The sequence below is a fragment of the Carassius carassius genome, chromosome 8, assembly GCF_963082965.1.
Source record: "Carassius carassius chromosome 8, fCarCar2.1, whole genome shotgun sequence".
NCBI classification, from domain to species: domain Eukaryota; kingdom Metazoa; phylum Chordata; class Actinopteri; order Cypriniformes; family Cyprinidae; genus Carassius; species Carassius carassius.
The window spans coordinates 24637385-24650268 of NC_081762.1; the positions used below are offsets into that span (position 1 = coordinate 24637385).

The window sequence follows — 12884 nt, forward strand, 5'->3', positions numbered from 1 at the left end:
TATTTTCAAATTATGATTTTTTTTCTGCAGGTTTGGAGAGGTGCATTAGCACGTATGCGATGTAGGAAAATAAAGGCTATATTTACCATAATGGCATATTATAAATGCTATAAGGTGAAGGCTCACTTCTGGGAAGTGGAGAGACGGTTTGCCAACGTTCGAAACATGGCCGACTACGGGAAGAGTGTGGAGTGGCCGACACCGCCTGCGGCCCTGGTGCAGTTCCACAGAATCACACAATACCTTCACCGCCGGTATTACCATGACTCCATGATTTTATGTTTTTTTTCTTAATCGTTTGGCCTTCTTCTCATACTTTCCCTGCCTCACTCTTAGATGGTGGGCCCGGCAGCTGATTAAAAACATCCCCCCGTCTGACATGGGGGAGGTGAGGGCAAAAGCAGCTGCTCTGTCAGCTCTGAGCGGGGAGAGAGTGGACTGGGGCTATAGCCGTGCCTGGGAGAGAGACTACTTGGCCAATGTGAGTTTTTCATCAGGTTACTCATTTAGAACTCTCACTTTGCGTAGAATGCAGGATTTTACATTGATTAGGTGTATTAAAGGGGTGCTTGACTGTTTTTTTTTTTCCTAGGCTTGATCGTTTTTATGGGGAGCATGTTTCATTCTACATGCTTCATTTTTAATTTTTCACATAATTTACCTTTATTCCACACCGATCTGTCCCTTCTCTGACAGACGCCTCGATTATTTCCTGTTTTTATGAAGCCCCTCCCTCAGAAATACGCGATGGGCTGAGATTGGTCAGCTGGCTCAGATTGTTGTGATTGGATAAACCACCTCGAGCGCGTCTAAACATCCCGCCCCTCAAGCTCAGAATGTGCTCTGGCTGTATTGTAAACAATTACTTCCTTTATATTGCTTATCAATTTGACTCCGATTGAGATGCAGAGAATATTAATGAAGAGGATCGCACAGAACCTGTGCAAGCATGGCTCTCAATGGTATGTTTGTTTGTTGTTGTCTCATACTTTTAGATACGCTGTTGTTTGTAAATGCTACTTCTTCTGTTAGCTTTTAATATATGGGTTTATTCTGTTTAAAACTTTAATACAGCACAGTAACCGGACGAGCATCCATATATAATGCTTCTCATTGCTTTGTGAAAATAAGTGTATAAAAGGAGCCATTTGTTGGAGCTGATCTGACGATCTGAAGGAGAGAGAGAGAGAGAGAGAGAGAGAGAGAGATGCAGAAAAGGGTGATGTGAGGAACAGGATTAAGAACCGCTCCTTTTTAGAACATTGGTTTTGAAACTTGTGACTCCATTAGAATCATTAGAAAACAGAATTGCGATTCATATATGCACAAATTTTTACATGCACTCCAAGTTTTCTCTTCCTCTTCTCTAAAGCAGCACAACATGGCCTCACCCCCTTTTTTTTGCGTGTTTCTAGGGGCGGGGTTTATCTGGGTTTGTGAAGTAACGGACCCGGGAAGAAGCTCGTTGTAGTCACTTACCAGCTGTTTTTCTAGGCATAAAACTGACAGAATTTTGAAAGACTATATCTCCGTTTGCATTGAACTTTCAGCGCTGCAACTTTGCAGATATTGTTTATGCTCAAACAACAACATTACAGATTAACTAACGTTAAAAAAGTGAAATCGCAATCAACCACCCCTTTAAAGTTCGCAGTTTAATAAAGCTTTAAGCCCAGTGGTATATGCAGGAGTGTTCGGCTGTCTTAAAGGAACAGTTCACCCAAAATGATATACCAGCATATCAAACCATATGACTTTCTTTTTCTTTTGCGGAACACAAAAGATGTTTAGAAGAATGTTCTTGCTGCTGTTTTCCATTTATCAAAAGTGAGCTTTCAAGTTCCAAAAATTATGAAAAGCATGATAAAAAATGTGCTATATTCCAATCTAAATTCATGTTCATGTATATTCTAATCTGAAATCATGTTCATGCATATTCAAATATAAACAAAATTGGTTTGCTCCCATTGAACGAAATGAATGTATAATGTAAATTCATGTAATTTGTAAATTACCATATTGTATATACCGAACCGTATCAAAAAACGACAGTGCACCTTATAATCCGGAGCGCCTTACATATGGATCAAGGCACTCTGTCAAAATGTTGACATTCCCTTTATGCATGCATAATGCAAACCCATTCAAACGTTTGACTGTAGTATCTTCTATTCTATGCGCCTTATAATCCGGTGCGCCCTATATATGAAAACAGTTCTAAAATAGGCCATTCATTGAAGGTGTGCTTTATAAATCAGTGTGGAAAATACGGTAGATTTTGCTGATGTGTTGTACAATTACTTTTTACATTCACAAACCTTTCTCTGTGGGCAAGCAGTCATTTTTAATATGTTTCTTGTTTTATGTAACATGAATAAAAAAATAAAATAATAATAATGATATGGCCAAGAAAAAGATTAATTCCCACGTTTCAGTAATTTATGGTCATGTTTAATTTGCTTGTTTCAGTTAAATTGTGGTCACGTTAATTTTAAAAGTCGTGGCAATGAGGGAACAGCTTAGTACAATGTGACCACAGTTTAGCTAAAAAAGGGAACAAATTAAGTCATGGGCAAAAATTCTTAATCTGTGGCCATGATGTGTTGTTTTTTCTTTCCCCCGCATGTCTCTGTAGTATATATAATTATGCTGGGTATTTCCCTAAAAGCCTGCATGAGCATCTTATGAGCATTAAAACATTAAGTCCGTTATCATTAAGTCCCACTTTATTGTTTAGTCACCAATATGTCCAAACTGGTTGACTGTCTGGAGAATATGGATAACCAAAGGGTTAACTGAAAAATTTACTCATGCTCTTGTTGTTCCAAAGCTTAACAAAGCTATGTGTGTTTTTTTTTTTTTTTTTTACTTTTTTTACTTTTTTACTCTGTCATCTTCAAGGATCAGCAAAAAAGAGGACCTCTCTTGAACTAAAATCGAAAGCCTGTGGCTCAAATTAATTTCACTCCAGTGGTGTGAAATGAAGAGCAAGTCCATGTGCTCTACACAGTATTGGAAGAATACCTTTCTTTTCTTTCTAAGAATTCTGTAGGATTTTTTCTCAGCAACATTTATTGTGACTTCTGTATTTTACAACACATCTATTTAGAGCTCACAAAATGCATGATTGCTTGTTTCTGTCATTGCAGTTTTGGCAATAACAGATGAGCTTTCAAAGACCTTTGAAGTTTTCAGATCATCTAAATGAGTCAAAAGCTTATTTATGAAGCGCTGTTGAGAATCTGTTGTTGCAGATAAGGTGTTGTGTCTGTTTGACGCATTAGTGGAGTGGGCTGGTGACGATGATGACAGGGTTTTTAAATCCGTCATGCATTGATTTGAATTGATATCAAGGAAGCCATAGAGGCATAAGTGTGCTTGTTGTTTGTGTGACTAAGCTTCTCAGAATTTAGTGTCATAAATCCAGTAATGTGTCTCTCCACTGCAGGCAAAAGACTCTCCTCTGACGAGCACCAACTTTGTGCGCATCACTAAAGAGCTGAAGAACAAAGACCAGTACAGCCAGGTCCTCTTTTCATGCTCTGTCAGGATGGTAGGCTTTTTACATTTCAATTTCACTGTTACTAAATGACAAAAACTGTGCATTTGTATTGCTAAAACATTTGCAGGGTATAGCTGAACTAAAAAATAATGTACTGTAACAATGGTGAAAAAGGAATAAACTGAAACAAGCAAACAGAAATAAAGTAAAATAATCTCAAATAACTGAGCAAAGTAAATAAGTAATATTGACAAAGTAAAATAACAATAGTGCAAGTGGAGTAAACAAGCAATATTATCACATAAAATAAAATAACAATAGTGTGATAACTAGTAATGTTAACAAATAAAGTAAAATTCCAACAGTGAGATTATATAAGCAATGTTATAAATTGAATTAAATTAAATAAAAAATCTATAAAAAAAATGTGTAATGGTGTGAATTATATAATCAGGCAATATAATCAAATAAAACAAATAACAATAGTGCAAATGGAATAAAGAAGCAATATTATCAAATAAAATAAAATAATAGTGGGATTGAGTTAACAAACAATGTTAACAAATAAAGTAAATTTCCAAAAGTGAGATTAGAGTATTGAAGCAGTGTTATAAAATAAAAGAAAAGAAATGATTAGTAGTGTGAATGAAACAATCAAGCGATATTAGCAAATGAAACAAAATAACTATAGTGCAAATGGAGTAAACAAGCAATAGGTGTGCATTTTAAAAGCGGAAGATTCAAATGGTGACTTCCGCTGCAGCCTCTATCAATGGCTGTGCCCATAGCACTGCATTGTTGTAGATTATTTATGTAGAATTCAGCACATACACCTCTTCTAAATACACCAATCTCAATTTACAACAATTAATTGAGTATTATGAAACAAAGGAATATGTTGGCACGATATCCTGAAGTGTATTTTCGTGTGAGCTATACTGAATGTGTCTATGCGATTCTTCACAGCCTGATCACCTTATTTCATTTCAGAACATCGAGAAAACTATATAAACAACATATCACATTAATCAGCATTAGAATTAGCCAAAGCTTAAAACATGAATTATGAATTATAAGTTATTAAAATAAAGAAATATTTCCAGCCCATAGACGATAATTAAAAATAAGTTTGATTATACTGGCGGTCTGTACAAACTGTATATTCAATGGCCCTACACCAACCCTACACCTAACCCTAACCCTCACAGGAAACTTTGTGCATTTTTACTTTCTCAAACAAACTCATTCTGTATGATTTATAAGCGTTTTGAAAAATGGGGACATGGGTTACGTCCTCATAAGTCACCCTCTCCTTGTAATACCTGTGTCATACCCATGTCATTATACAGAGTTGTGTCCAGATATGTCACAAAAACAAGAGCACCCTCTTTCACCAAACTCCAAGTTCTTAGTCACTTTCTCATTTTCTCACTCATATCATGAGTGCCTTTGACCGTAGCCAACATGGATATCACAAGCACAGCCGAGGGCTCAGTGTTTGACTGCCTTGAGCAAAGACTGTAACACACACTCTCTATCATACCACTGCAGCTAAAGATGCTGCTACCATTGGTCCAGTTTATCTTCCCTTCCCAGCGAGACTCAACCAAACACACCACCAACCCAACTTCACAAGCTGTTTTTAAAGGCAGGAACATTCAGTACAATAGGGGAGCATTACCTAAACATACCAACAGTGCTGATGCAAAGGTTGCTTGTGAATTTCAATAAGCCCTGAATATCGTTGTAAATTATAATTGTAGTCAAGCTCAGACAGAGGAATATAGCTGGCCTAATTTCTGCTTTTTCTCTCTCCTGATCACTCTTTTCTCCAGCTCAACTGGTTCAACAACACAAAGGACAGAGCTCTGCTCATCACCGACAAGCATATCTACAGGCTGGAGCCCAAAAAACACTTTAAAGTGCAAAAACGAATATCACTTGATTCAGTAAGTATTTCATGCATATCACACAAATCACACAAACTTTAACATGCATATCACTTATAAAAAATAAAGGGTCCAAAAAAGGGGGTTTCTGAGCATTTTTATGCAAAAGCCATTTTTCGTTTACCAAAGAACCTTTCAGCGATCTGTTCTTAAAGCAATGTTTACCCAAAAATGAAAACTTGCTTAAAATCTATCCACCCTCAGACCATCGAAGATGTAGATGCATTGTTTGTGCATTGGATCAGAAATTTAGCATTACATCATTTGCTCATGTGAAAACAGTTTTAAACAAATATGAGGATGGGTTTTGATGTGAGAGGACAACAGGGGATGGACATTTTAATCGAAGGAAGCAGTATTATGCATATGGACTCATATTTTGGCTAGAAATGGGAGTTTTAGGTTAAAACTCCTTGATGGATTTGTTTCTTGGAAACACACAGCTTTTCACTTCATAAGATGTTAATTGTTGGACTGGAGTGGTGTGGAGTGGATTATTGTGATGTTTTTATCAGCTGTTTCGACTCTCATTCTGATGGCACCCATTCACTGCAGAGCATCCATTGGTGAGCAAATGATGTGTAATGCTACATTTCTCCAAATTTGTTCCCATGAAGACAAAAACTCATTTGTGTTTTCAGCAAATTTTAGTTTTTGGACCAACCATTACTTTAAATGAACCATTTCTTATTGTGAAGAACATTTTTAAAATCTAAAGAACCCTCTTCTACTATAAAGAACCTTTTGTACAATAGAACGGTTCTATGGATGTTAAAAGTTCTTCATGGAACATCAGATAATAGAATATATTTATTCTTAAGAGTGTGAAATGAAGCCTCAAAAACAAAGCAGACATGTCTTGGTATCTGTCATTGTCTGGGATTTGTTTTTGTTTTATGTAACTGTGCAATGTGGGTCAATGCATCTGTCTGCTGCAGACTCGCTGTCTCCTGACTCTCCATTGCGTGTTCCTTGTCTTTAGATTATGGATTTTTTTTCTACAACTACAAACTGGTCTCTCTTATTAGATGACAGCACTAATGCTCCATATGACCAGCCATGTCGGATGGTTTAACAGGGTCATTCACAAACTTCTGGCAGCGTCGGAGTGAATTCAGTGACCAGAACAGTCTGTGTGTGAGGTGTCTGACCTACATTCTATGTTCTCAGATGTGATACAGTGAGAGAGGGATTTGGACACGCACTGCAGCACTGCAGTCTGAGCTCCCCTTCACAATCACATACGCACACATTAAACTTGCAATTTTTACCATATCTGTATGTTTCACACGTCTCTAGCGGAAGCAGGACCAGACGTCCCAGAGAGCGAGAGACAGAGATAAGTGATTGGGCAGTTCAACAAGGGCTGCAGTATAGCACTGAATCATGCCAATTATGCAAACACACTCTTTAACACATAATGTCCATGCTACAGCTGTCTTTATGATGTTTACACATTTGAATTCATAAGATACCAGAATAGCGCAAAAAAGACCATCTCTCAAAAATCCTATTTCATTCTAAATTCTAAGATAGATAATGCATAAAAGTGCATGCACAAATAAAATAAAGCTTATTTTAAGTAGCATCATTATTATTTGCAATTTATACATTATTTTGATGACAGTTATGCACATTTATCCCTATAATTCTCAATTCTCATGTAATGCATCTGGACATTTCACTTTTTTATAATTTTTTAAATTTTCATTACTGTATTTTCAGTGGTGATTCTCAAATAATGTGTTGTATCAACCAACCAACCACATGCAATTTAGTATATGGATGTAAATGTGGTAGTTTTTAGTATTATTATTATAAAACCAGGGTTAAATAAAGGCAGCACAACAAATACTATAACAATTATTGAATATATCATTTATGAACTATTATAGTTTTTGTTAATATTTTGAATTAGATTATATTTAATTTGTTATATATTATTTTTCATTAAAACATTTAAGGGAAGTTATTAAATTTGTTTTGTTTTTGTTAGTCTTTAGTTTTAGTTTATTTCATTTTCGTTATTTTAGTACTTACTAAATAAAAATGAGAACTGAGATAACTAAATAAAATATTTAAATATTATATAATATATTTTATTAATTCATTCTAGGAATATTTATAAATTGTGTTGTTGATTTATGTAAATATTTATTTATACATTTAGAAATTACCTTTTTATTGTTTTAGTTTTAGTTAACTATAATAACCCTAGTACTACCATAAAGTGTAAATGCTTTACAATTTAAATATAATTTAAATCATGTGAATAAGAATGGGATTGTGCTTAATTATAATGAAAATAATTTTATAATGCAACAGACATCTTGATGGTTCTAAAATAGGCTGTAGTTTTTTAATAAGCAAAATTTTGCACTTTAATATGACCTGGACATGACAGATTTGATGAGATTTGTTCTATTATAATCTCACAGCCTCGCCAGCAGCCCTGCACCTAATGGGTCACAATCCAAGAGCATATTATGAACTTTCTCAAGCCTCTCTGGTCAAGCCAGATCACACTGGATGGGTTCAGGCAGTTGCAAAAAAGGATATTGTTTTGTGACAGCCCAGTACATTGGGGTTTTAATCTCATTTCACCACAGATTTACACACTACGTTCTGTGTGAAGGGCATGAAGGGCTGATCGTGTCAGCTGATATTCTAGAGCAGCAGACACAGACAGGGCAACCCTACAGTCCGCTCACAACTATTATGATAATTATTACCATAACTATATTAGTTTCTGCTGTACACCAACAGACCTTAATATTCATGCCTACATTTTCCAAAAGCATCGTAAACCATAAGTTAATTGTAGCTCCATTGGTGACAAGGGTTCTACGATCAATTTAGGTTTAGGATGCTTTTGGGGAAAAGCAGCCCCATTTATTATAATTATATGTGCAGTTATTAATAGTAGTGAGTTATTTTAAACTGTAAAAAATATTTCAGAAATCAAATAAATGCAGCCTTGGTGAGACTTCTTTAAAAAATATTTTTAAAAAATCTTACGACTCCAAACTTTTTAACAGGACTTTACTTTACTTTACTTTACTTTACTTTACTCTATTATTTAGTTTTATTGAATTTTATATTTAACTCTGTATTGACCAATCAGCATCCAGAACCACAACTATCCTTTTTATCCATTCCAAACTATTACTATCTACTGTGTTTTAGTGCCACATTAAAAAAATGAAAAATCTAAGATCACGAGATTAAAGTCGTAATAGTTAGAGGATAAAGACGAAATTTCAAGAATAAAGTCAAAATATTATGAGGATAAAGTCGAAATATTACGAAAATAAAGTCGAAATGTTTTGAGAATAAAGTTAAAATGTTTCAAGAATTTAAATCGTTGAAATTAAAGTTCTAAATTTCCAGAGAAGTAATGTGTTTTTCAAGCTCTTTAATGATCAGATTGCTGTATTTATGGGAACCAAAGTTTTCTTTGGGAAAATTTCAAATTTGTGAAATTTCAACCACCTACTCCTCAAAAACATCTGTGGCATCCAAACCTTTATTCATCACATGTAGCCTGTTTAATTAATAAACGTTTTTAGTTTAAGTGGGCTCCAACTCGTTAACATAAGTTAAACTGTTTTCTTTTCTGAGGTAGCCTTTAGACCATAACATGCAAGTGACTATTGGTATAATGCAGTACATGATTGGACATTATATTTAACGTCTTCCATTCAGCCACCTAGTAATTGCAATAATTTTGGGCTTTGTTGCTTTTAATATAACACAGCTCAGTATCTGTCAGTTTTATCACAAAATACAAATTATACATGTGTGTTTCCTCTTTATTCCAAGTTTATACATTATTGTAATATTTTGTTTGTATTTCGCTATAAAACTGACAAATTTTGAAAGCTGAGACTTTGGAATATCTTCTGGTGATCCCAATCCGGGATGTTTGAATGTGCAAAAGGCTATATATTCTCACAATAATATAACTTTAATCTTTATTCTTGTAACATTTCGACTTTATTCTCGTAATATTTCAACTTTATTCTCCTAGTATTTCGACTTTATTCTCTAAACATTTCAACTTTATTCTCATAATATTTAGACTTTATTATTGAAATATTTTTACTTTATTGACTATTCTCGTAATATTTCGACTTCATTCTCGATACATTTAGACTTTATTCCCATAGTATTTTGACTTTATTCTCATCATTTCAACTTTATTCTCAAAATATTTTGACTTTAATCTTGTTATCTTAGTTTTTTTTATTATTATTATAATTTTAATGTGGCACTAAAACGCCATCATATCTATTATTTATTACATTTAATTATGTGTTACATTTTTGAAATCCACAGAATTTAATTCTGTTTAAAATTAACTGCAGAAATGCTACTGAGGTCTTTGTGTGTATGTTTGTGTCTGTTTGACTGGAACACTTTGCAGGAAGACCACCCTGATTTCTCAAAATCTCAGACAGCAAGGTCAGCCGCATGTACTTCAGGGCACAGAGCGATTAACCTGTGTGTGTGTGTGTGTGTGTGTGTGTGTGTGTGTGTGTGTGTGTGTGTGTGTGTGTGTGTGTGTGTGTCCATCCAAGTGGCAGTAAAGAGGCTTAACACTGCCTGATCACTCTGTTTCTTTCAGGCACAGTGGTGACGCACCTATTGCTGTTTATAATGTACACTCAGAGCAACACACTGGTATTTCATGAACATCAAAAGACCCCTTGAACATAAAGAAGGCCTGTTTTTTAAATAGCCAAGAGGCTCTAGTTTTGTCAAAGCCATAATTTTCACATATGCAAGTATTATTTTATTTAGGCATACAGTATATAATGCAGTGAGCTCAAATTGATGTTTTGACTAAACAATAAATAATGTTCTGTTATTTTTTTTAAATCTCCTAACTTTCTTGTTTGATTGGGCTGCAAAATATCAAGACATTTTAAAAAATAACTGGGTAAAAAAAAAAAAATCAATAGTAAGCTATAGCATTCTAAACATAGCCTGTGATTTTTTTTCTTCTTGCAGTGCTCTTATTGTAATCTAAAATTAAAACTATAAAAAATTGTTTTTGGTCATTTAAATAAAGCTTAAATATAAATAAACTGTAAATATATATATATTATATATATAACTGTAAAAAAAATGGAAAATAGCAGCTGAAATAAGTTTAAGTTGAATTACTAAAACTGAAATACAAATAAATTCAAGCTATGATTAAAAGGATAATAAAATGACAAAAACACACAAAAAACTGATAATATAAAAATTTAAATTAAATTGCAGTATTAAAACAATGCTGTAATAGTATAGCTATGGTGAAAAAAGTATGGTTTTCTGCATTAATTGGTCAAAAAAATGTATGCCGTCATTGGTTCAAATATGCAGAATATCCTGGAAAACCAAAGAATACACACGACCTGGATGATTTTTTTTTCTTCTGAAGAATAGTGACAAGCAAGGGACTCATAAACAACTAGATAGGCAACTAGGTAAAGTTCACTTACTGTCTCCACAGTACTGTGAATGTTTAATGTTCAACAAAGACATAAAAGATTTTAATTGTTTGCGTTTGATGAAGATCAGATGACATTTTATTACTAATTAATGCACAAAAACAACCAATACCAATAGGTTCACATAATTTCTCTTACCTCTGTAACTAATGACAATCGTAAATTGGCTGCTTACAATATTACTGGGAACTTTTTTTCTTAGGGACCGTTTTATTGGACAAAAATATGTGCAGTGTATGAAGAATCATTATATACAGAGACTGTATATGCAAATGTGTATCTGCCACAGTTAGGGCATGGTTTCATGGGATTTACAGCATACATAGACATAATGCACATGGGTCTGCATGCTCATGCAGGACTGTTTCTAATCTCAGAGTCATGCGTACCAGCCAGGCACACATTTCACTGATGCACAACGTCAACCGGTCACACTCTTTAAGTAATTGCAACAATCAAGTCATTCATTCACGATTATTTCCAGCGTATTACTCATTCTCAAGGTTACTGAGTCAATCATGTGCTGAAGTGCAGGAAGTGATTGTGTGGTGAATGAGCTTTTACTCTGATTGCAAAGCCAGAGGTTGACTGAATGCCAGTGGTTGATGGAAAAATGGATCTGTTGGATTCAGGAAAGATGGATTTATTAGACGCACATCCTTTGACTTCATTGTTCAGCAACACATACTATGCAACGTGTTTAATATGTTTTCATGTGTTTACATTGCTGTTTTACACTCTGTTCAATCCCACAGGTGGTTGGTGTGAGCGTAACAAGTGGCAGTGACCAGATGGTGGCGCTACATACTTCCTCTCAGGATGACTTTCTAGTGCACCTACAGAGGGGTCAACTCAACCCAAATCAGGACCGTGTAGGGGAGCTGGTGGGCAGCCTTACAGACCACTTTACACGGTAAGAGTCCATGCCAATAACCCCCAGCTCCAACATTTGTTCATTCTTCATATTGAGGATTTAAACAGGCCTGTAGGCCATAGTATTAGGATCTAAACTTTTTTTTTCAAAACGTACAGATTCATACAGAGGATTAATTGAATAGAAAAGTTTCCATGTCTATGCAGGGCCGGCGATTGCTATAGGCGAACTAGGCGGTTGCCTAGGGCGACAAATATGTTACGTTATGCGTATAAATATCGTTATGTTACGTTACATTACGTTAGGGAAAAGTGCGCAGTTGATGAAGAAAATGAAGCGTTCTAATAAACCCAGGGCTTAATTTGTGCCGGAACAAGCCGTATCCGTATCCGGATCCAGCTCCTCCGAAATCCGATCCGGCACCTCATTTTGGCGCATCCCCCTCCTCCAGGGGCGGCGTTTCAGTATGGCAGACAGAGATATGTGCAGTGAAAAACTATCCAAAATTCATATCTCTATTATAATTCGTTATTATTATTTTAAATCAGAGGGTTTTACAAATATTTAACCAATGATAAGTATTTAAAGGAGCTTGTAAAACTCAGATTGACGCACGCGCACAGCCTGGAGGAGACAGATCTCCGCTTATCTGCAAAGCAAGGGTAAACAAATAACTTTGAATAGTACAGCATTTCTTTACTCAAACACTATGTCTGTTAAGGCTATTGTTTTTGTGTGTTTGAAGACTGGAGAAGTAGGTTTTTTTGCCATCTAGCCAATATACTTTTGTATGTTTGAAATATCCTGTGCATAAGTGCTTAATTGTTTATATGATGAGATTTTGGCCAAGTGTATCAAAACAGCAAAAAAAAACATAAAAAAATAAACGTTATATCCTGACCTGTAAAAGGTGATAATGGCATATAATGCGCTGCACTTTCCTCAGATGCGGACAAAACACAGATCTCCTCATTCGCCGGCCAAAGACCTTGTTAACTCCATTTGGGCTTGTTTTTCAAATAGCCTGATGTTAATTGCACGTGTCTGATACAACACCA

At 35.1% G+C, this 12884-nt stretch overlaps 1 protein-coding gene across 1 annotated transcript in view; it reads left to right on the forward strand.

Moving 5' to 3' along the window:
- myo1g (myosin IG) overlaps positions 1 to 12884 on the forward strand; it is a 61338-nt gene that overhangs the window by 29694 nt on the left and 18760 nt on the right. The window contains exons 17-21 of the mRNA XM_059556747.1: positions 31 to 254; positions 337 to 481; positions 3449 to 3553; positions 5338 to 5451; positions 11708 to 11865. Of these exons, the coding sequence (XP_059412730.1) occupies positions 31 to 254; positions 337 to 481; positions 3449 to 3553; positions 5338 to 5451; positions 11708 to 11865 (746 nt within the window). The remainder of the gene's footprint in view (positions 1 to 30; positions 255 to 336; positions 482 to 3448; positions 3554 to 5337; positions 5452 to 11707; positions 11866 to 12884) is intronic.